Raw genomic sequence first — 24,880 nt, forward strand, 5'->3', positions numbered from 1 at the left:
AAATGGTGGACTGGCATTTTTAATGATTTGAGAAGTGTCTCATCAATGGAATAGAGTAAGCTGTTGGTCAGTTCCTAAATGAAACTGCTCCGTGTGCGTGGTCGAGTTTTGTTGATGCTGCTCTGTATGTATGTGGGCATCCTTATAAACTATGTAACAAGCTTATAAGTTGAACTGTTGGAATACAATGTTCATGTATTTTGTGCAACAACTACATCAGTATTCAGTAGAACTAAATTCTTCAACCAGTAGATGACAGTGCTTATAAGTTTGTAGCTACATCTAAAGTTTCCTTGTTGCAATGAAGCAGAAAAACACATGGACTGTCCACTGTCTGTTCTGTAGGGCTATAGACAAAATTTATAGCAGGAACATATTTCCAGTAGGGGAGCAGAGAGAAGAGAATCAGTAATAAAATAAGAGGTACTTAGTTATCTAAGAATTTGACAGCTACAAAGTGTAGCAATACCACCTTAAGAGTTGCTGAAGATTTGGGTCCCCCTATAGTCCTGCACAACCAGGCAACACACATTTTCCATAGATTTGCATTATGGAGACAGTAAACCAAGATTGAGCTTGGTTTTTAGGTTTTATTAAGAGTATTTGAACTTGGATGGGGTAAGGGGAATATAGGAAGCCCAAGGGAACTGTAACAGAAGACAACTTCCTGGCAACTATGTACTAGTCTTTATACTGCAAAAGGTTCCTTCTTGGAGCTCTCCAAGCTCTCCTGGTGTACCACCCCAGACCCTAGGTGAATCCTCTTCTCATCCAGCTATATGGAGGAAATCCCTGGGCAAGGGGATCCAGAGGCTGCCACTTTAAGTTGAACAGTCCCAGGTAAGTAGCTAGTCAGGTTTCCCACCAGAATGCTCTTTTCCGCTTAACTGGCCTGGGAGTGTAGGATTATTCAGTCAGTCCTTCTCTGTGAGCTGGTTGGGTTGGTGGCTGCCTTCAGGTCTTCTACTGGGCTCGCTCCTTCCCTGGCTCCACAGGTAGTGGTCCCTCCTGGGACCGAAGAGGCTGAGTGATCCTCCTTTCCAGTTCCCATCCTGTAGGTAGGCTCTTTCCCACTGGGCCCCCTCCCAGGCTCCTGCATCTCAGCCTTCCTCACATCTTCCACCCAAACTCTCCTGCTGTTGAGCAGGCTCAATCACACTTAAAAGCTGCCTTGGCCCCATGCCAAGCCTCCTGCTTGTCCTCTAAAGTCCTCTAAATGTGCAGGCCAGCTCCTCCTCCCCTCCGCCCACTGCTTCTAGAATCTTATCCAAGGTTCTAGAGCAGGGGGAGATGTCAGGGAACTAGCCTACAGCCCTGACCCAAATTTGATTCTGCTGACTATTCCCCAGGCTGCCACTCAGCCTCTCTAGCTAAGAATTAGCAACTAGCTCCCCCTGGCTACCTACAGGGGCACTACAAAAGTATTACATTTTTGTTCTTGGGTTTAGGTTTTAAGACTTTCTGTTCAATTGTATGATACTTCATTGGTGTTTTTCTAGATAGTAGTTTGTATATTTACCTTAAGGGGTGTACGTGAAACATAGGGGGCTGTAGTTCAGTTAGCTCAATGGCTGTAATTCCAAGAGACCAAACATCACACAGCTCTGTGTATCCCCCCTTCAGCTCCACTGCAGCCACTTCTGGAGCCATCCTGAAAAATTGAAAAACACATCTGAAGAAAAGGAATAATTAAAAGGTAATTATACTCAAGTTAAAATAAATTCAGTAGTTTTACCCTTTCAGGCTGATTAGTCACGAGCTATTTAGTTTTGATTTCCACAGATTAGTCATAAGATATTACAGCTATGATGAACTTGCACAGTATTAATCAAGAATGAATAAGCACCCTGTTCAGCAGGTTTGTCTTGAAACTCTGCTTTCAAAATTGTATAGCCACTCTAGGCTGTAAGCAGAACTGGGTTTAATTACTACGGCAATACATAGAAAAATGACAATGTCCAAAGTGCAGTAATCTGTGGTAACCAATCAGACTTGCAGAACAATCGGTCTAGTTTTAATTCATTTTAAGTACATTACCAGTAAGGTGTCCCAATGAAGGAGTTTCTCCGGGCAAAGGTTGCTGTGAGCTGAGCTGAAATTCCAAAATCAGCTGCAAAAATAAGACATTACTGGTTAAATTACAGGTGTGCCCACTGAAAGATTTGGAATAAATGTCCCCACTTGAAGATCTTACCCTGACCTCCTGTTTCAGTATGATCTTAAAACTTTGAAATTTCTGTCACTTTCTAGTCCAATGAAAATGGTCACCAAGACAAACAAGAAAGTTAACTCTCCCCAGTAGGAACACAGACAGCAATAAAAAACTGCCTGTGAGAAATGATCAGTAATAAAATTTACTTCTGGACTTTAGAAATGAGTCTAATGCTTTCCTCTTTAGTATACAAAACACGCGTACCAACCCTCAGCCACTACTCTTTGGAGCAACCTAAACTGAACACCCATTCCTATACACAAACACATACATCCCATAATAGTTTGCTCCCAAGCAAGACACACAATACAACAATGGGATGCACCACATGGCAGTAAACAATGAACAACCCCCACACTCCACCTATACATATCTACACAATATCAGGACATTCCACCCTGTACCTCTGACAGGCACAGGGGGACTTACACATAGGACGGATATGGGGAGCTGAGACAGGAGTCTCCCCACCCCTCCAAAGTCAGCTGTGTTCCATGGGGGCCCCCCACCCAAAGTAACTCCCGTCACACACAGACAGCAGTAAAAACTGCTTGTGAGAAATGATCAGTAATAAAATGTACTTCTGGACTTTAGAAATGAGTCTAATGCTTTCCTCTTTAGTATACAAAACACGCATACCAACCCTCAGCCGGTACTCTTTGGAGCAGCCTAAACTGAACACCCATTCCTATTTTTGGAATAAGTACATGAAACACCAGCACCCCACAACTCTAATGTAGCAACTAGAACTTAACGCAGAATTTTATCTGTATCTGAGCACCACAAACTGAAAACACTATTTAACCACTTTTTCACCCCCTTCCTGCCCAGGCCAACTTTCAGCTTTCAGTGCTGTCACATTTTGAATGACAATTGCACAGCCATGCGGTGCTGTACCCAAATGACATTTTAATAATTTTTTTAGACAGATAGAGCTCTCTTTTGGTGGTATTTAATCACCACTGGGTTTTTTATTTTTTGCTTAACAAACAAAAAAATACTAAAAATTTGGGGGAAAAAAAACCTTTTCTTTTAATCTCTAATAAAATTTAGTAAATAAGTAATTTTTCTTCTTCACTTATGTGCGCTGATGAGGCTGCACTGATGAGCACTGATAGGCTGCACCTATGGGCACTGATAGGCTGCACCAATGGGCACAGATGAGGGGGCACTAATGGGCACAGATGAGGCAGCACTGATGCAAAGGCACTGATGGGGCTGCACTAATAAGGTGGCACTGATATGCTGCACTGATTGGCATTGATGGGGCTGTACTGATAATTAGTGTAGATGTCCTCTGTCACAGGAAAGACGGTCATTGGCTTTCTTTCCTCAGACAATGAGAGTGCTGAGGAAAGGAAATGCCAAAAACCAGCATTTGTTTACATTTGATCAGTTGTGATTGGACACAGCTGATCACATGGTACAGAGCCAACATTATTGGCTCTTTATCATGATCCCACACTGCAAGACCACATATGATGTCTTACCAGAACAAGAGCGGTTAATTCCTTTTTAACATTCAACGAAAACTCATCCATCCATGCCTTTTTTGTTGAGAAATCACAGTGATTGGACACAGCTGATCACATGGTACAGAGTCAACGTTATTGGCTCTCTATCATGATCCCGTGCTGCAATACCCCGTTTGATGTCTTACCAGAACAAGAGCGGTTAATTCCTTTTTTTTAACATTTAAAGAAAACACATCCATCCATGCCTTTTTTTGTTGAGAAATCACAGAAACCCCCCTAGCTTTTCTAGCTATGGCCATCTTGAGTAAGGTCAGATGTTTACTTCCTGGAAGCATTTACAGTTGTGGCCAAAATTATTCAACCCCCAATGCTGTAAAGGGGTTTAGGGACTATAGTGTACATTTGGAATTGTATTCAGAATCAAATCCTACAAGGACGTTGTAACTACCCAAATGCAACTAAAATGACATCAATTGTTTATGTAATACAGTAGTAAATGGTTCTTATGTGGTTTCTTCATTGCCACAATTATTCAACCCCTTAAAGACTACCACTCTGAAGAACAGAGGTTCATACAGGTGCTTTCCATCAGGTATTGAAAACACCTGTGGATGTCACCGAGCAGCAATCAAGCATAATAAGCACCAATTAGGCAGCTTTAAAATGACTGTGATACTCAGCTCCTTCTAGACATTTACTGGTGTGGTTACAAACATGGTGAAGGCAAGAGAATGGTCCAGGAAGACAAGAGAAGAGGTGATTTCTCTTCACAGGAAGGGCAATGGCTATAAGAAGATTGCAAAGATGTTAAACATACCAAGAGACACCTTAGGAAGCATCATTCGCAAATTCAAGGCAAAGGGCACTGTTGAAACGCTACCTGGTCGTGGCAGAAAGAAGATGCTGACTTCGACTGCTGTGCGCTACCTGAAGCGTAGAGTGGAGAGAAGTCCCCGTGTGACTGCTGAGGAACTGAGAAAAGATTTGTCAGATGTGGGTACAGAAGTTTCAGCCCAGACAATAAGACGCACACTGCGTAATGAAGGCCTCCGTGCCAGAACTCCCAGGCGTACCCCCTTGCTGTCTCCAAAGAATAAGAAGAGTCGACTGCAGTATGCCAAAAGCCATGTGGACAAACCACAAAAGTTGTGGGATAGTGTTCTGTGGACTGATGAAACAAAATTAGAACTGTTTGGGCCCATGGATCAACGCTATGTTTGGAGGAGGAAGAACAAGGCCTATGATGAAAAGAACACCTTGCCTACTGTGAAGCATGGTGGAGGGTCAATCATGCTTTGGGGCTGTTTTGCTTCTGCAGGTACAGGGAAGCTTCAGCGTGTGCAAGGTACCATGAATTCTCTTCAGTACCAGGAGATATTGGATGGAAACGTGATGCAGTCCGTCACACACCTGAGGCTTGGGAGACGTTGGACCTTTCAACAGGACAATGATCCCAAGCATACCTCCAAGTCCACTAGAGCATGGTTGCAGAGGAAAGGCTGGAACATTTTGGAGTGGCCATCGCAGTCACCAGACTTAAATCCGATTGAGAACCTCTGGTGGGACTTAAAGAAAGCAGTTGCAGTGCGCAAGCCTAAGAATGTGACTGAACTGGAGGCCTTTGCCCATGAAGAATGGGCGAAGATACCCGTAGATCGCTGCAAGACACTTGTGTCAAGCTATGCTTCACGTTTAAAAGCTGTTATAACTGTAAAAGGATGCTGTACTAAGTACTAAGATTGAATGTCACTTGGGGGTTGAATAAAACTGATAATGCTGTGAGCACAGAAAAGACATTTGTGGTTATTTCATTATAACTGTTATGTTATATTTGTCTGACCTACAAGTGCCTCTTTAATGTAAATGTAAGCAAGATGACTGAATGATCAAAAGCAATGTCAAACTGGCCAAAACACTCAATTTCAGTGGGGGTTGAATAATTTTGGCCACAACTGTAATTCCTGTAATCCATCTATCCTTAACTCAGTCATGCAGGCAGGAGGGAGTGCTTAGCTGAGACAGCCCCTCCTCCAGATAAAAGAATAAAAAAATTAAAAATGCTCATGATGACTCCTGGGGTATAGGACACATTTGTGGCCTAGGCCAAAAACCAGGAAGCAACTGAATAAATGTAATTTAAAAAGTTTAAAACAAGTAAACATTATATACCTTCCTGTATACTATAGGCTATATACTAAGGCTTGTAGCATAAGGGTTATAAATAGTTAATGTTGATTGAGACAGTTTAGTTCCGCTTTAACAGAGCAGAGGTTTTAGCATTTTCACACTTTATCCAAAACTAGAAGCCGAAGATACACTTGAAATCTCGTTATGTTTTTGCCACATCTCCTTTCAATCTCTTTTAGACCTGAACAATTATGATATAAACAATACATTTCATGGCTATTTGATTGGTTTTTTTTTTGTTACACATTTGTCTTCACTTGTTCTTTCTCTTATCAGATATCTCACTGACCTTTCTGCAGAGGTGGTAAAACCTAAAAATTTAGTAGTCAGCGATTTGCACTTACCTAGTTTAACATCTCCATTGTCATTTAGAAGAATATTGGCTCCCTAGAATAAAAGCAACACAATCACTTAGTACTTTCCATGGCTTCTGATTTAAAACTAATGCTCTCTATAGATGGATAGAATTTCAAACCAATAGTTTTAGGAAAATTTATATGAAACTTCTCAGACCATTCGTTTGACGTTTGAAAGATTTTGTTTGTTTTAACAATTGATTTTAGAATAAATGGACTTTACCTAACAAAAACCACACATACTGTTAGAAATTAATTCGCTGGAGAATAATCTTCTAAACTGGTCTTTCAAATGTTTTTGTTGCTGGGGTCAAAAACAAACATCGATCCCACCCATTAATGATTTTTAGAAAAACAAAATCTTGGAACTTTCTTTCCCAAGAATTTTCATTCAAAATTCTACCCACCTATGGCCAACTTAACCACACGCAGGTAATTTTAAAGGATCGCTGTATCTTCATTTGACGAACATAAATTTAACACTCACAGTGGCACTGCTACACTACCCGACAACACTTAAGGGCAGCCTTAGCTGTATTTACATTTTTGATATATTCATTTAGGTTTAAATTACACGTTAACCAATACTGAAGACAAGCTAGCCAAGTACCACCAAATCATGACTTGCCATGAGATCATTTAAAGGAGAACCAGAGTCAAGAATAGGCATTTGTAAGAAATTATTTGGGAAGTTTGTTCTCCTCTAAAGGTATGGACTTTCCAAAGGAAGTGTTTGCCGGGACAGAGAAGGACCCAACAGTTAAACTTTTCTACCAAGTCCTGCCTCAAGCAGGTCACATTTTGAAAGATTTTGAAAAAGAGGGTACAGGGGAATCGAGGGGAAGCATCAACACCCATAAAGTGCAAATCTACGAAAAGTAGACTTGCATTTTAAATTATTTGGCTAGCTCAGTTTTGGATGGTGTGTGTGTGCAGAAGAAACATCAGCCCAATGTTGAATTCTAAGGGTCCCAATGGAGCCTGCCCTTTCTGCTCCCCGAACCCAGTGCTAAATGCTGGTGAACTCTATAAGCTTCTGAAGGAGAGTGAATGCATCAATTAGGGCAGGTCAAAGATGATGCAATTTTCTTTCTTGCAGCCAAGGGTTACATGAAAGCAAATTGCTTGATTCCCCCATCAACATAGTGAGTGTTGATGGCAGAATCCCTCCTGTGAAGTTATTGTGCTCTCCTGGCAGGGGGGCACAGGGAGATGTCCCTGCCCGGAGAACACAGTGATTATTGCTAAAAACTATAGCTGCTGGCAGTAATTGCATCCTAAAAATCTGACATGCTGGTTGCACCCATGTCAATAGATGGATTGACTTGGGTACAATCGGCCCGCCCATACATTAATTAAATCTCGGCCGGTCCCTGCTGAATCAGCTAAGACTCGAACCAGCTATGCCTGGCTTAACAATGCATTTTGTTTTCTTTTTTTTTTTTTTAACCCTGAGGCCTCATGCACACAGGATTTTTTAAAAATGCTGATCCTCTTGGCAGCAGCATTTTTGACAGAAAAAAATGATTGACGCTTATAAAAGTGTCTGACGCTTTTACAAGCCTTTAGGCGCATTTACATCCATCAAGTACTTGAGTGTGAATTTAATTGGCCAGAATAATAATTTATTCTAGCCATTGAAATAAATTAATAGTCAACCACTAAACGTGCCTAGTGTTTACACGCGTCAAACGGTTTTTTCTACCAAAACGCTGCTGCTCCTGTTTTTTTACAGCTCCTAAAAGCCCCTGTCACTAAAAGCTTCAAAAAGCCTATGTGTGCCTGCACACATAGGATAACGTGGAGGGGTGTTTGGAAGCTGTAAAAAAAAAACACTCCTAAAAGTTGCTGCAAAAACACTCTGTGCATGAGGCCTGATGGTTATCAACAATTTACACATTGGAGCCTACTCCTTTCCTAGGCATTCCAATTATGGATTTTCCTACTGCAAGTTAGAAAATGAATGTATAGTTCTCATTGGTTACCGTAGCCTATGCCCCTGTTCTCCCTTGGGGGCCAACGATAAGGCATTCAGAAAGTTCTTGAGTAAAGATACTGCTCTAGGTCAATGGGCCTCATGTTTCTTCTTCTGTAGACTGAAAGATTCTATTGTGGATTGAAATGGTTTATAAATTATTCCAAGTTGTATTTAGATATGTAGTCTGTCTCAGATTTCTGACGGATTGCTTTTGCCTTGGATTGTTGCTGTGTATTGTTTGGACTGCATTTGTACAGTGCTTAGCCTCATCATTGGCCTATTGCCTCAGCTTTCATCCGTCATTGCTGTTTATTTGTCTGGAATCTACACTCTGTTAATCTGCGCCTGGCCATCAGACAACTGATTCCGCTACTTTCTGCTGTTTGAAATGATCATCTTTCCAAGGACTTACGCTGGCTATACACTAGCAGAATTTTGTTCAATTTTATGATTTAAAAAAAACATTTGTTCAATTTTCTAATCACATTTGTTCAATTTTCTTATCATTAGTGGAAACAAATTGACATTTGGTTTTGAACACAGTTTGTTTCTAACAGTTGATGTGGTTTTTCATCTGGTTAAGTCTATTCGTTCCAAAATCAAATGCTAAATGCAAACTAAATTTTGCAAGTACTTTCAAATGACATTAGTTAAGTCATTGAATGAAGTAAGAATTTTTGTTCACATTTTTGTACAAATGTTGTATGAAAATCTACTATCCAGTTTAGGACCAGGCCTTTTTCTGACACTCTTTTTACAAGTAAAAATCATCAATTTTTGCTAGAAAATTACTTAAAACCCCCAAAGATTATGTTTTTTTTTTTTTTAGCAGAGGCCCTAGATTAAAGAATAAAATGGCGGTCATTACAATTTTTGTATGTCAGTTTTTGTGCAGCGGTTTTTCAATTATTTTGGGGAAAAAAATACACATTAAGGAATTAAAAAACAAAACAAAACACAATATATACCCTAATTATTTATAGAATATGAAAGATCATGTTATGCCAAGTATATAGATATGTAACACCTCACGCTTTAAAATTGCGCACACTCATGGAATGGTGCCAAACTACGGTACTTAAAAATCTCCATAGGCAACTGTTTAAAAATTTCTACAGATTACCAGTTTAGAATTAAAGAGGAGGTCTAGTGCTAGTATTATTGCTCTTGCTCTAACGTTTGCGGCAATACCTCACATGTGTGGGGCAAACACCGTTTACATATGTAACCGTGACCTATGCATGCATTCACCAATGCATGTGAGCACGGGGGGGGGGGGGTTCAATATTTTTATTATTATTATTTATTTTATTACTTTTTTTTATTTATACACTTTTATTGCTATCGCAAGAAATGTAACCTTTCCTTGCAATAACAATACAGCATGACAGGTCCTTCTTATGGCGAGATCTGGGGTCCATAAGATCCCAAATCTCTCCTCTACCTTTAAAAGCAAAAGATCAAAAAAAAAGTTTAAAAAAAAAGGCATTGTTGACATGTCGGTGGAACCAGAAATGACATCATGATGTCGCTCCGGTTCTCCTAAGCCATAGAGATGAGTGGAGGCCATCTTTCCTTCACTCATCTCTATGTTCAGGCGCCGCCAGCGCCGGATGGGTTCCCAGAGCTACCGATTGTCCAGATAAGCCCGAAAAGCACCAGAAAGTGGTGGGGAGGCAGCCCCTTCCACTGCTTCTAAAAGTGATCCAGTGCTGAATCCACTGCTTGGATCACTTTTAACATAAAGTACAACACCGGGGGGAAGAATTAATACTGGGGTTATGGCATCTAGCTGCAGCCCCGGACATATTTTCCCAGTTAGGTCAGCAAGTGGCTAGTGTACGGGAAGTCTTAAGCTGGGTATACACATACCAAAATTTGTCCACTTCAGCAAGAACCGGCTGAATTTTGGTATGTGTGTACAGCTCTCTGTTCAACAGAAGCCAGTGGAGTCCCCACTGTCAGAATACTATAACGGGTGAGATCACTGCATTCACATTGTTTGTGTGAATATGGGGAACTGTAAGTTTTTTCATTCAACCCGATGGTTGAAAAAAAAAAAAAAAAAAACAAAAACTTTACATACCCTGCTTTATATTTGTATCTGTTTTGTCTGTTGTGTATGATGGCAGTGGTTGGACTCTAAATTCTGGCATCTTTTCAGAATGATTGATCAGTATTCCATGTTTACAGCCACTCCTATACCTGTCTTTTCTAGAATGCAATACTTACCTTAATATCTCTGTGCATCTTTCCTTGATTATGAAGATAAGCCAGACCCTGTTTGAGAAATAAAAAGTGCCATATTAATACATATAAATTTCCATTTTTATATGTGAGAATGTAATGTGGAAATGTTAAAACCTTTGATGCTAGCAACCCATTCTGATCGGCCTGATATTTGCTGGTGCTCATAGCAGGACACGGGTCATCTAATCTGGCTGAAATTTGGCATTTTGTGTCTAAGGCAAGCTTAAGAAAACCAAGCATTTAAAGGGCCAGTCCACTCAAAAAAACGTTTTGTTACGGTTGGAGACAAATCGGTTGAGTTGAGGCTATTTCTTACATATTCCAACAATGAGGTCTCCCTCCCATAATTTTCTGACATGGTTTTTGCCTAAATGGGAGTTCTGGGGGTGCCAGCCCACCTTTGTGTGTTCCAGCTCTTCCTGGTAGATTCTCCATAATTTAAATTGAAAAATCTAGCAGAAAGAATGGGACTCCTTCATAAATAGCCAAAGTAGATTCAGGAACTAAATGTAACAAATCCATCATGTGGGTTAACTCTCCAGCGTCTGCCAAAGAATTGAAGCATCAATTCTGAGAGGCCTGATCCTGTAAAATGCTTCTCGTTTCAGGCTAGTGATAATGATGTCTTTTGAGAAGAGTAGAAAAAGTAACCAACTGATGATATCAAAATAACATCAATGAGATGAAATAATCAGGAATGATGATAATATATGGCTTTCAAATGGTAAATTATATTTAGTGGAAACCTATCATGAAATAAATTAATGAAAGGCATTAAAATAACTCACCCATGTTACTGAATAAGCTTTATTAGTCTTCGTTTCTGGCTCTACATTAGCAAAATCCTAACATTCCATATAGGCATAAAAACATCTATATGTGAACCTGTCTATATTACATGCTCACCTGGAGGGTCTCTCTACACACGTATGCCACCTGAAGCTCGGATAAGGCTCCTGTGACTGAAGGGGAAAAGAAAAATTCTATTGACATCTAAAGCACCTCTGATAATGACATTTAACACATAAGCGAGGTGTGTGGGGTGAGGATAAGCAGACTGACCTGGAGCAGTGGCTTTTTAGCACTATATTGGTTTCTTGGCTATGACATGTAACAGCCATATCCAAAAAGTATAAAGTTTCTTTACCTTGATATATGTCTTGAAGTGAACCACCTCCACAGAACTCCATGCAAATCCACAGCTTACAACCCCTGAATTTAAAATAAAGTCAGTTAATGGACATTGTCCTAAAACCAGGGGCTGTGACAGCCACCCTCTTCCAAATGCCTTCCACCATCACCTGATATATGGAAATCAAATGTTCATGTTAATGGAGTCCAGACACCACACATTTCAGAGGGCGTTTAATCGTGCTTGCATGCCCTTCCCTCCTATGTTTTTGAACAGGGGCATAGATAAGGGGGGGGTCAGGGGGGTCTGAACCACCCCCCAGAGGAGAGTTACCAACCATCCCTGCAGCCCTGTTCCGGGACTAGGGGTGTGTGGGAGGGGTAGCATGGGGGCAGTGACAAGCAGCGATCTCCTGTATGGCTTTCAATGAAGCAGCTGGAAGCCACAGGAGGGAAAGGAGGAGAATCGGCTTCCAGCTAGTTCATTGAAAGCCATACAGGAGATCGCTGCTTGTCACTGCCCCCACCGCTGCACAGAATATGCCTGATCATTCCATTTATTTTGCTGTGCTCCTAGCCCCTCCCTCCATCTTCTACAATAAGAGAAGAGGGGAGAGAGGCTGGCTCTGCTTGGTCTTCCCTGTGCCCGCCCAAACTCCAGTCCGTGCACCTTCAGAGGAGGTGTGGGTGGGAAATTGAACACAGAGCAGCTGACAGCTCTGATGCATCTGACTGAGCATGGGAGTCCAATCTACCTTCTTTCCACCCCTCCCTTCCTTCTTTCCTTCCACCCATCCCTCCCTTCTTTCCTTCCACCCACCCTCCCCTCCCTTCTTTCCTTCCACCCACCCCTCCCTCCCTTTTTTCCTTCCACCGCCACTACCTCCCTACCTTCCATCCACCCCTTCCTTCCTTCTTTCCACCCACCCCTCCCTTCCTTCCTCCCATCCACCCCTTCTTCTTTTCACCCCACCCCTTCCTTCCACCCCACCCCACCCCTCCTTCCTTCCTTCCTTCCTCCCACCCACCCCATCCTTCCATCCACCCCTTCCTTCCATCTACCCCTTCCTTCCTTTCAGCCACCCACCCTTCCTTCCACCCACCCCTCCCTTCCTTCCCTTCATCCACCCTTCCTTCCACCCATCCTCTTATTTTCTTTTTTACACCCACCCACCCCTTCCTTCCATCTACCCTTCCCTTCCTTCCATCCACCCACCCTTTACTTCCACCCACCCTTCCCTTCATGAGCGGTAAAAATGCAGCTCAGCTGCAAGCTGAACCCCCCCCAGAAAAAAAAATTGTCTACAGTCCTGTCTTTGAATACTCTCACAGTCCTAACAAGACCATCCAGTTAAGAGACGTCTGAATTAATCATCAATTCCAGCTATTTCTTTTTAGCTTAGGATCGCGTGGAAGAGTTAAATTTTCTGAACAAGAATTACAGGATGTGAGACATAAATGTGTATACAGGGGAAAAAAACAATGAGTTTCTAACCCTTTATCATCTTACTAAAAATGTTTTTTTTTCTTTGTCTGTGTCTATATCCTGATAAAGAGTGAGGGCTAATCTCTCTAACAGTGACAAAGGCAGCAATAAAAATTTAAAGGTTATGATCACCTTTAAAAGAAAAAATAATAAATGCACATTTTTGCAGGTAAAAAAAAAAATTACATCTACTATGTTTTTTCTTAGGAGCCTGTAAAGAATTGCAGATGGCAGGTGCAATGTCAGGCTGCTGCAGACTATCAGTATAGCTGTCTGCCCATACCTCTGATACGGGCAGGCAGTTACTGAACAACATGAAACTCAATGGACTATGTGACTGCTCACCAGTGCCCTCACAGTTCATTGAGAAGTACAAATCTTCAGCCATGAACGCTGATGATACTTGTAGGCATTCATTCACAGAGCTCTGTGAATAAATGACGCAGCCGAGTGGGCGGAGCGCAGCTGTGCTCTTTTCAAATTGTGACAGTGGGTGTCGGGAGAAGATCCCTGGCCCGCTGTCATAGGGGGGAATCAGGGGGAGAGCTGCAGGAGCGGGAACATGTTACATATTCCACCCTAAAAACAGGTGGTATGTGCAAAATGTTTCGAAAGGTGAACATATCCTTTAACAAAGGTTGTAACTCTTCCCTGCTCTATTCATAACAAAATAAGTCCTAGAGATGGGCTGATCTCCCGTTTCAAGCTGGTTATACAGTCTACTTCGGTATTATCAACAACTATGTAATGGAAGGGTCTAGTTAGTATGCACTCATACTACCTAGGTTTTGCTAAATCTAAAAACTAAACAGAGATTGTACAATCATATTGTAATGTTGGTAACTTGTAGTCACATCCATCAAACACTGTCTGATCCAATCCCCATCAGGGGCGAACTGACAACTCATGCGGCCCCCAGGCAATAGGGAATCATGGGGCCCCTGTGTCCTTGCCCAAACTCAAAAAATCCTATGAAAAAAGGTACCAGGGGCATCTCATGGGGCCCCCTACTGACCCCAGGCCCTCGTGCAGTGCTTGAGTTTCCAAATGGTCAGTCCACCCCGATCCCTATATTATTAATATCTAGTCAGCAGACCACTCTGTACATAATGAAATACAAGCACAAGCCTCTGATCTGGTCATTTTATCCAGCCGTAACATATCATGGACCCATAGTTAGTCCAATTAAATGGGAAACTGCCTTGTTAAGGCTCAGTCCTTACCTCATATAGCTTCCATAATATGCTACTATGTTTTTGTGAGCACAGCTCTTCAGCATTATAACTTCTTGTTGAATTACAGAGAAGTCTTCATCTGTAAAGTAAATAGAAGGATTATTCAGCCTGGATCAATATTCATCATTTTAAGCTGGCCATAAACTGGTAGAATTTAGTATGGATGTTTGTACGGTCATTCTAAAAAATAATTTGTCAAAGCATTCAATCTTGCCATCTTTGAGTCAACTGTATTCCTTTGAAAGCCCTTAAAAGTTCCTCCAGATCCACTACTTGAATGGAATCCCAGACATATTAAACAGGTTTTTTTTTGTGCCTGGAACATGCACATTACAACATGTAAGATTTTTCCCCAAACAAAAGCTACATTCACAGTTAGAATTGCATTCTTCTGTAAAACATTTTCTATCCTGCTCCTGGGTTTTCTCTTATCACTTCAGTTGAAAATGATCATCAATTTGACACTGCTAGCCATTAAAAAAAAAACATTTCCCCAAATTTTTTAACGAAGTTCTACTGGTAAATGGTCAGCTTTATTCATTTATCACTGTGACTGTAAACAGTCAGCATCACAAGGGTAGGGATCCACAGATCTTTGCTAATCCAGCTAATCAAAAAATGGCCCACAGGCTGGACAGAAAAAATCTTAACAGATTCCCCATCTATGTTCTATATTCAGACAAATGAATCTCTCGCTTTGCCTATTGTATTCTTACAGAAGCCACCAGCAGCTGTCAGAATACCCCAACAGCAGAGGCATCTGGTTGGATGCAGCTGCTGTTCATCTGAAAATGTTCTGTCTGGTTCCTTTGATTTTTTCTGCTTTAACAGTAATCTGCCTCTTTGTTATGACTGATGGATTACAAACACTTTATTGTCTTGTGAGAAGTGAACTTGGTGGCTTTGATGGTGACCTTGCATTCAGCGGGGGGTGTGCTCTGTGCCCCACAGATGTCTGTGGCTAACTTTGTGGGACAGCATTGTTCCCAACCTTTACTTCACAAGTGCTAGTCAGTGAATTGTTTGTGCCATTCCAGCAGGATACAGCCATCACCGTGTTCACTGTCCAGCTTAAGTCAGCATACCGGGGATCAATTCCTTGGCGGGAAAGTTCCTGCACAGCAGTCTGGCTAGCACCAACAGACCATGAGAAGGGACATGGCCATGCCCACCAGCATGCCCCAGTTCATGCCCAAAAGCCCACTACACCCACCACGTGGAGAGAGAGCGTGAGTGGAGAAAGATGGATGGCATCTTGTCGCTTTACACCAAAATCTATCAACCTAAGCTTGTCCTGGTGGACAAAGGGAGTCCACCTAGAGCACTGTGGCCTCATTGCTCCTGGAATGATCGAAGGCACTGAGAGGTTGTGCCTGGTTTGTCCTGAGTGCAGGAGGCCAACTGCACTGGTCGGAGCTTGGGTCACATGTGGACATTGAGGAGAGGCTCTGAACCGTCTTCTGCCCAGCGATCTGGCACCTCTTATCTATGTTGTGGATCTGCAGACAGCACCAGAGAGTCGGAAAGCCAAAGTATTCCAGAATCTGCTACACTAAGTGGGGTCGTGTCCCAGGACCACAACTCCCCTGCCACCATTACTGACACAGTAGAGAAGGGTCGCACAATGCCATTCCCTGCTTGCCAAAAGATGCTGGAGGGCCAAAGTCTAAAATTACCATTCAGCAGGGATCAGTCAACGCATTGGATCAGCTGGCCTCGCTTACCAGCCCTGACCTGTCTACTCGGAAGGAGCCTAGCTGCGGAGATGACCAGTCCTCAGGTAAGCCGGTGGAGAGTGTTAGTGGCGGGGAGGTAGACTGGGAATCACCCAAGTTGCTAGCAAGGTTCAGGCCACTGGATATAGAACAGGAGGGACGGACCTCTGAGGAAACGGAGGAGGAATAGGACTGGGGAGACGCTACAGTTGAGCTGGACTTAGAGACAGGATCGTCAGAAACCCCATACACTCCAGACTCTGCTGGAGGATCCTGCTGGTTGGAACCAGTCAGGATTTCTTCCCATGCCCTACTATTATTATTATACAGTATTTATATAGCGCCAGAAAGGTTTGCTCAGCGCTGTACATTATAGTGGGGGACAGAACATGAGACAATACAGTAACAAAACAATACACGAGGGGTTCGAGGCCCTGTTCTTTCGAGTTTACTATCTAAGCCTTCCACTTCACCCTGGCCTAGGACCAGGGCCAGAGACACTGCTGTGCAGGAGTGGGTTGTTCGTTCCCCACAGTCCTGTCTACAGCCTGGGTTGGGGGACAAGAGAAATCAGGCCCGCTTCTGTTATTCAAATGGTTGTGTTCTTTTGTTTAGTGTTTTGCAGGTATCAGGACAGCTGTCTTCCCTGCATTGAAAAACAAAGAATTTATATTGCTAATGAAGAGCCTCCTTCAAGGAGGAGGTACTTCATCATTATGCTAATATTTGTTGGTTTACCCATACAATTATGGTACTGCATTCATTGTTCCTGCTGCTAGCAAGTTAGCATTAGTTAGGATGTGTATACAGTGGGGATCGAAAGTTTGGGCACCCCAGCTAAAAATGTGTATTAATGTGCGTAAAGAAGCCAAGGAAAGATGGAAAAATCTCCAAAAGGTATCAAATTACAGATTAGACATTCTTATAATATGTCAACAAAAGTTAGATTTTATTTCCATCATTTACACTTTCAAAATAACAGAAAACAAAAAAATGGCGTCTGCAAAAGTTTGGGCACCCTGCAGAATTTATAGCATGCACTGCCCCCTTTGCAAAGCTGAGACCTGCCAGTGTCATGGATTGTTCTCAATCATCGTCTGGGAAGACCAGGTGATGTCAATCTCAAAGGTTTTAAATGCCCAGACTCATCTGACCTTGCCCCAACAATCAGCACCATGGGTTCTTCTAAGCAGTTGTCTAGAAAACTGAAACTGAAAATAGTTGACGCTCACAAAGCTGGAGAAGGCTATAAGAAGATAGCAAAGCGTTTTCAGATGTCAATATCCTCTGTTTGGAATGTAATTAAGAAATGGCAGTCATCAGGAACAGTGGAAGTTAAAGCAAGATCTGGAAGACCAAGAAAAATATCAGACAGAACAGCTCGCAGGATTGTGAGAAAAACAATTCAAAACCCACGTTTGACTGCACGATCCCTCCAGAAAGATCTGGCAGACACTGGAGTTGTGGTACACTATTCCACTATAAAGAGATACTTGTACAAATATGGTCTTCATGGAAGAGTCATCAGAAGAAAACCTCTTCTACGTCCTCACCACAAAAATCATCGTTTGAACTTTGCAAATGAATATATAGACAAGCCTGATGCATTTTGGAAACAAGTTCTGTGGACCGATGAGGTTAAAATTAAACTTTTTGGCCGGAATGAGCAAAGGTACATTTGGAGAAGAAGGGGCACAGAATTTAATGAAAAGAACCTCTGTCCAACTGTTAAGCATGGGGTTGGATCAATCATGCTTTGGGGTTGTGTTGCAGCCAGTGGCACAGGGAACATCTCACGAGTAGAAGGAAAAATGGATTCAATAAAATTTCAGCAAATTTTGGATGGTAACTTGATGCCATCTGTGAAAAAGCTGAAGTTAAAGAGAGGATGGCTTCTACAAATGGATAATGATCCTAAACACACCTCGAAATCTACGGGGGATTACATCACTGAAGGTTTTGCCATGGCCTTCACAATTTCCTGACCTCAACATAATTGAAAATCTATGGATAGACCTTAAAAGAGCAGTGTGTGACAGACAGCCCAGAAATCTCAAAGAACTGGAAGACTTTTGTAAGGAAGAATGGGCAAAGATACCTCAAACAAGAATTGAAAGACTCTTGGCTGGCTACAAAAAGCGTTTACAAGCTGTGATACTTGCCAAAGGGGGCAGTACAAGATATTAACTCTGCAGGGTGCCCAAACTTTTGCAGACGCCATTTTTTTGTTTTCTGTTATTTTGAAAGTGTAAATGATGGAAATAAAATCTAACTTTTGTTGACATATTATAAGAATGTCTAATCTGTAATTTGATGCCTTTTGGAGATTTTTCCATCTTTCCTTGGCTTCTTTATGCACATTAATACAAATTTTTAGCTGGGGTGCCCAAACTTTCGATCCCCACTGTATATGTAATTTGTGTGAATTTGTACATATGCAAAACCTCTATTTTTATACTGACTAATTATTTATATTATGTGTACATATTTCATTCCCCTTCCCAGTTATTGTACCCTTTCCCCCTCCCATTTTTCCCAGGAGCTATTTTTGTTCTTTTTGCAGCTAGCCAATGAGGACATAGCTGTTTTTATGGGGGGGGGGGGGTGAATGTAGCACCCTCGTAGTCAGCAGCTGGTTAGCTGCTCAGGTGTGATAGCCAGAGGGGTCAAATTGTGGTCCGGGCTGACAGACTCTGAGGCTTTTGGAGGAGGGTCTTGGAGGCAGAAGGTGGATCTGAGGAGTGGCTGGCTGCACTCTTGAGGGACCTCAGCTAATCCCCAACAGAGGTATTGGCAAGGGGCTTGGACTTCCTTAAAAGTGTAAGAGCCTGCTCAGTAGCGGGAGGGAGAGGAGTGAGAGGAGTCAGGTGAAAGAAGGTGGAAGATGTGAGGTTGGACAAGAAAGGCTGCCAGGAAGCCTAGTGAGATGGGGCCTCCTGCCTGGAGACAAAGAGGAGGAAAGCTTGGCACTCACTGGCCCCCTGAGCTAGGACCACCTGTGTGGCAGAGATAGAGTAGTCCAGCTTATAGGACAGGTAGCAGCAGCTAACCCGCAAGTGGTACAGGGCAGGATCGTAGTGAGTACACCTGCACCCACTGGATGGATAGGGGAAGGAGCACTCTGGTGGGAAACCAGATTATTCCCCCTACTAGTGACTGTTCACCTTGCTTAAAAGGAACAGAAGCCAAATCCCCTGCTCAGGAAGAAAGTCTCCAGATTGCTGGGTAAGAGTTCATCTAGGATCTGGGGTGGTACAACTGGGAGATGCTGGCTAGCACTCCAACAAAGACTGTGTTGCTTCAAGAAGGAGAACTTGTGAATATTTCAGGAAGTTGTCCTCAGTTATTGGTTCCCTAGGCATTCTATCCCCTCACTTATCCTATCCAAGTTGTAATCCCCTCAATAAACAACAAAACCAATGCTCAAGGACTGGTTTCTGTCTCTGGATTAAAGCTTGTGTGGAAAGTGCTGAATAACTGGCTGTGCAGGACTATAGGGGGACCTAGAATTCAACAGCAATACCTAAGGAGGTAGTGCTACAAGAGCATACACTTTAAGTTCAGTAAATAAGTTTTTATTTTTATCAAAGGTGCTCAGGACACGAGGAAAATATGAAAAAGAACCTATAGCTCCAGCTGTAATATCAATGTGCAAATTACATATTTACCTGGTTAAATATAGTATATTTTTAAGTGTCAGCACCAGCGTTACTGAGCACTGTTCATTGCAATTCAGACCAGTACAGAGGCCAGCTCTCCATTTCCTAAGTGGAGACCAGGACTGAACAAACATGTGGAGACCATGGTCAAGCACAGCAGAGGCCTACAGAATATTGCCAATTTCATTGTAGAAAAGGCCCAACATTATAAAACAAATTTAAAGATAGTAGGTAAGTTCTGAACTTGTACTTTCTCAAAGAACATATTCTTTAATCATTAACTTCTATTGGTAGGAAATTTTGGTGCCAAGATTTCCTTCAGTAGTTTGAGAGACTTACGACTGGGAAGATGTTGGCGCCACATTGTATCAATCCAGCTCTGTTTCTTCTTGGATAGAGCACCTACTGCCCTACTTTTGTAACTACTATATTGGACACATGTCTCCTGGCCAGAGGCCTGAACACATATTCCTGGTCTGAGGCCTTAATATTCAGAATAAAAGGAATCTCTACACATGAATGTGTTTTCAGGACTTTACTGCAACTTCTCATCTTCACATTACTTTTTGTGACATTTCACACTGATAAACGTTTCAGCGCAGAGCGCCACTAGCATACATATACATCTTGCAGCAGTCATTTCAGTGCAGAGCACAAGTACATATCTTTTAGCCAACTTCCCGGCTTACTCTCCTTGGGAGCACCACAGAACTGGGACCACTTCTCCATGTATACTGAGTCCACTGCCATAACTATCCATCACCGAGTCACAGGACCTACAACTGAGGGTCAGGGGGGGGCAAGGTGCATTCATTAGTATACAAAACTCTTCCAAATGTCTCTCCTTAGCTTTGCCCAGCTGGGCACACTCTTTGATGACTGCTATTCCCAGGCTTCCATTCTTGCGCAAATAAGAGGACTCTGTACAGAACTTCCAGGCCTTATGCACCACGCTACAGGATCTCCTGAAGAAGGTCAAGGGTAGACAAGGCTACTCCATCTAGTCCTCACAAGATCTGTACCACTTCCCCTGGGAATTCAGCTCTGCGTAGAGCCCCTTTAGATCAGCTTTGTGTATATGAGCACTAACTCCACCTACTACATCACTACAGAAGGGGTTTCTCTATAAGGGGAGCTAACACCTGCCTACATTCTTCCCTTTAACATACCATACTGGAGACAGAGCCATCTTGAGCCTTCATTGCTATGCTCCCTATCAGGAGCTCTCAATGCTTATTCCACATCATCTATAGTATATTGAAAGAAAATGTCAATAGTAAGCCCTATTCATATTGGCATAGTACCCGTTAAATGTAAATTTTTTTAAAATGGGCCCATTAATTTTATAGGTACATATATCTGATTAGATAGATACATACATACATACATACATACATACATACATACAAACAAAACCCTCAGTTTTTAATACAAACTGTTAGACAGGACCAAATTGGTTGTTTTGCAGGCTGGCTGGTAAGTGTTGCTGGGAAATCCTTTGTTTGTTTGTGATGTGCATTGCCCTTCCTTACTGCTAAGGCTGGATATAGGTTAGGACAGTTGCCATTTTTTGTGTAGTTGTCTAATTTGGATGCAAGGATACACTGGATGCCTTTACTGGCATTTTGGTATAGCTGGGCGTTACTGGCGTCCCTGTACCTTTAATCAGAAATGGGCTCCTCCAGGCACACCTGCCCTTAACCTATCCAATAATACATGTGCTCCTACTATGGAAGCTTTGGAAATTTTAGTTGGGTCCACAGTATACAGAGGACCCTTGACGCGGGACTGTGGTTTATGCATGTTTTTGCACATGTGTGCAAACAAAACCCTCAGTTTTTAACACAAACTGTTCAACAGGGCCAAATTGCTTGTTTTGCAGGCTGGCTGGTAAGTGTTGCTGGGAAATCATTTGTTTGTTTGTGATGTGCATTGCCCTTCCATGTGAACCTTACTGCTAAGGCTGGCTATAGGTTGGGATGGTTGCCATTTGTTGTGTAGATAGTTGGATAGATAGATAGTTTCTATCTATCTATCTATCTATCTATCTATCTATCTATCTATCTATCTACTGTATCTATCTATCTATCTATCTATCTATCTATCTAAAAACAGTACTAAAGGGAGAAGTCCTATAATTATTCTGTAGATACCATCGTCCAGGAGAGACTTGCAGCTTAGCGTAACACAACCAAAATATGGTCATTTCATAGATATGATATTACATGATATAACAAGCATGTAAACACCTCCATCCTGCATTAAATCTCAGCTTCACCTTTTAAAAAGTAAAAACATGTCTCTGGCTGCAATACAAACCTTTAATTTGGAACACCCCCCACTTTTCCCACCTTTCAGTATCTCCTCTCTGCCAAACGTTGCCATTCTTTAGGTTAAATGATGTCCCACAACATTCAACCCACTTTTAGAACATCATGAACATGCCCTTAGTGTGCTGCCAAAGCATAAGATGAAGGACCTGTGACGTCAGCGGACTAGGCAGAAGGTTACAGGAACAAAGGTATGTATAATGAGGTGAGTTTCAGAAAGGAAGAGTGGAGAATGGGGGGCAAAGTGTAGTTGAGCAATGAAAATTACAACTGAAACATTACAAATATGCGATCGCTTAAAACCACACTATAGTTTTTTTTTTACCTATCTTTACCAATAAATGAAACATGAACATGTAGATGTAGATCACAGGAATATGTAGGAGACAGAAAGATCCTATCTTTCTTCCACTGTGATGTACAAGCAGATATTTTCTCTGATAAATGGTGCTGTGAAATCTATATCGCACATTGACAACTTGAGCTAAATGACACCATCCCCACACAACCTCTGCAGAGCTGCAGTCAATGCATGCGTAGGTAGAAGTATCTGCTAATATGGGACATTCAGCTGTGTATAGCTGGGTGGAGACTGGAGAACAAAACTTGATAAGGAAGTCATCTGAACCACAAGGGAGTCACTGTAGAATGACTTACATTTGTATTAGCACCACAAGATCACATATCTGAGCAATTAACATGTGCCCTGCTGGAAAATGTTTTGTGCTATGTCTGTAGATTCATTTGTGGGTCATGTCCTTAAAATATTTTTGTGTGCATTTTGGGTAAAAAACATACTAAGAACCACAGTTGGGATATGAAGAAATCATCAGTTGGAAGTCACCTTATGATGATACTTCATACTAGCTAGATTTCCACCATGACCTTTGCTAAAGTCTAATCTTCATTATTAATCTTTATGCCAAAATATAAGGATTCTCCAATACACTAAAACACACCAGACCAACTCTCTTCCAAACTAACTGCCACCATACTGGAGAAACTCCTTACTTGAACCAACATCTCTTTGCTAGGAGATACCAGACCCCTGTTGCGGTTATATGACATTAAAGCAGAACTTCACCCAAAAATGGTTGGTATCTGGTTTTGACAGGTACCTGCTCCCACCTTTGCCATCCTCCTCACCTCCCCGCAGCCTTCTGGGACACATCGTAGGTTCCAGAAGACTGCGGGACCATTCACAAAGTGCAGCATGGTTCACTCATGCACAGTGAGGAGCTAGCTGTGAAGCAGCTCATACAAGGACAGCGCTGTATCCCTGGACAAGTATGTGGCCTTATATTAAAAGTCAACAGCTACAGTACTTGTAGCTGCTGACTTTTAATTTTTTTTTTTACTTTTTTTAACTAGCAACATTCTAAATGTACATTATTCCACTTTTTTCAACCAATATATTAAATTAAAAATGGTACACAAAGTAGTTGTTTTCTAACTTCATATTTAGTTTGTTTCATTTTATACAATCTTCAAGCAGTTCTTTGCTCGGCAGTATGACTGCACATAAATCAACTTCCCAACTTTCTGGGATGGGAGGAGAGGGACATCTTTAGTCAAAAATAGGGATGAGCTAAAGTTTCGGTCTTTTTTATATATGATAACTTCCACTGTTAATGGTTGTTATGGAGTGGAATTCATTTGCTGGCTGGGAATCCCTGGTTATGTAAACAGGCAGGGATAGTGGCTGACATCATTGCCCAAATCTGACCACATTTCTACACACATCACTGGATATACCACACCCCTATGTTTACATTGTACTGAGAATTGTTGTACGAAGATCTACTAGTGTATACCCAGCTTACCCTCTTCCCGACTGCCCTATAGCAGAAATACTGCTACAGGGCAGCCCGGGTGCGCAAAATCATGTATATATACACGTTATTTTGCATTACCGGGTAGGGGGCATGCATGATCTGCATGCGAGTACCCTACCCGCACCGCCATTCGTGCGCGTCAATCACCGGGTCCCGGCTGGTAGTTACTCGCCGGCGCCCGGTGATTTCCGAAGATCTCCGACGGGGAAGAGAACTGTTTTGTTTATTAACAGTTCTCCCTGTCAGCTCAGGCACACTGCTTTGGATGGCTGTGCACAGCATCTGTGTTCCCTACTAATCCAAGGCACAGTAAGGCCCCATTCCCACTTGCATTCTTTTTCGCACATATTTCACCAAAGAAGTGCCAGAACCTTTTCGGGCATGAGGTCATGTGTTTTTTCAGAGCATGTTTCGTCAGATTTACAGAGCTCTTGCCATGGAGCAAAACACATATTTGCTGTGCTTGGCGTGCCATTAACAATCAAAGGAACTGCAAGAGTCCCATGTGTTTGTAGCGTGTTTTACACATATTTCCGAAACACAGTGCATAATGCGCATTTCCTGTGCATTTTGTTACATGTTCAGGTAACGCAAAGGGTACCAAGGGTATAAGACGGCAGACACAAAAATGTGTTATTGCAATCTTTAAAGAATATGTTACCCCAACATTTCATATTCCCGATATGTGCCTGTTGCACCATACACTTGTTCTGTACTCTTTGTATTATATTCTCCATGTGAAAAACTTGTTCATCATTTATTAAAAAAAAGGAAAAAAATGTGTGTATATATATATATATATATATATATATATATATATACACACACATACACATTTTTTTTAATTTATATTTTAAACTGAATGGGTTGTTTTACAAGGTGAGGGTTCACATGTATTTTGAAGCTGAAATGTACTAAAAAATGTGTTCTGAATCAGAAAATCATGTACCAGAAGTCCTGCATTGAGCATGAGGATGCTGAGGATCTGCCCACATTCTGGTGGGAAAGAAAGAGTGCTGGCTGCTAGCGGA

At 42.0% G+C, this 24,880-nt stretch overlaps 1 protein-coding gene across 2 annotated transcripts in view; it reads right to left on the minus strand.

Moving 5' to 3' along the window:
* The window catches only part of MAP4K1 (mitogen-activated protein kinase kinase kinase kinase 1), a 115,117-nt gene that overhangs the window by 52,359 nt on the left and 37,878 nt on the right, over nucleotides 1-24,880 (minus strand). For both annotated transcript variants that reach the window (XM_089658195.1, XM_089658194.1), the window contains exons 3-9: nucleotides 14,299-14,389; nucleotides 11,606-11,670; nucleotides 11,365-11,420; nucleotides 10,441-10,488; nucleotides 6,219-6,261; nucleotides 2,038-2,110; nucleotides 1,520-1,651 (exon numbers count right to left, since the gene is read on the minus strand). In XM_089658195.1, coding sequence (XP_089514321.1) covers nucleotides 1,520-1,651; nucleotides 2,038-2,110; nucleotides 6,219-6,261; nucleotides 10,441-10,488; nucleotides 11,365-11,420; nucleotides 11,606-11,670; nucleotides 14,299-14,389 — 508 coding nt within the window. The remainder of the gene's footprint in view (nucleotides 1-1,519; nucleotides 1,652-2,037; nucleotides 2,111-6,218; nucleotides 6,262-10,440; nucleotides 10,489-11,364; nucleotides 11,421-11,605; nucleotides 11,671-14,298; nucleotides 14,390-24,880) is intronic.

Source organism: Staurois parvus, unplaced genomic scaffold (genome assembly GCF_062004578.1).
Source record: "Staurois parvus isolate SC_StPar_1 unplaced genomic scaffold, SC_StPar_1.0 ptg001058l, whole genome shotgun sequence".
In the NCBI taxonomy this organism is placed as follows: domain Eukaryota; kingdom Metazoa; phylum Chordata; class Amphibia; order Anura; family Ranidae; genus Staurois; species Staurois parvus.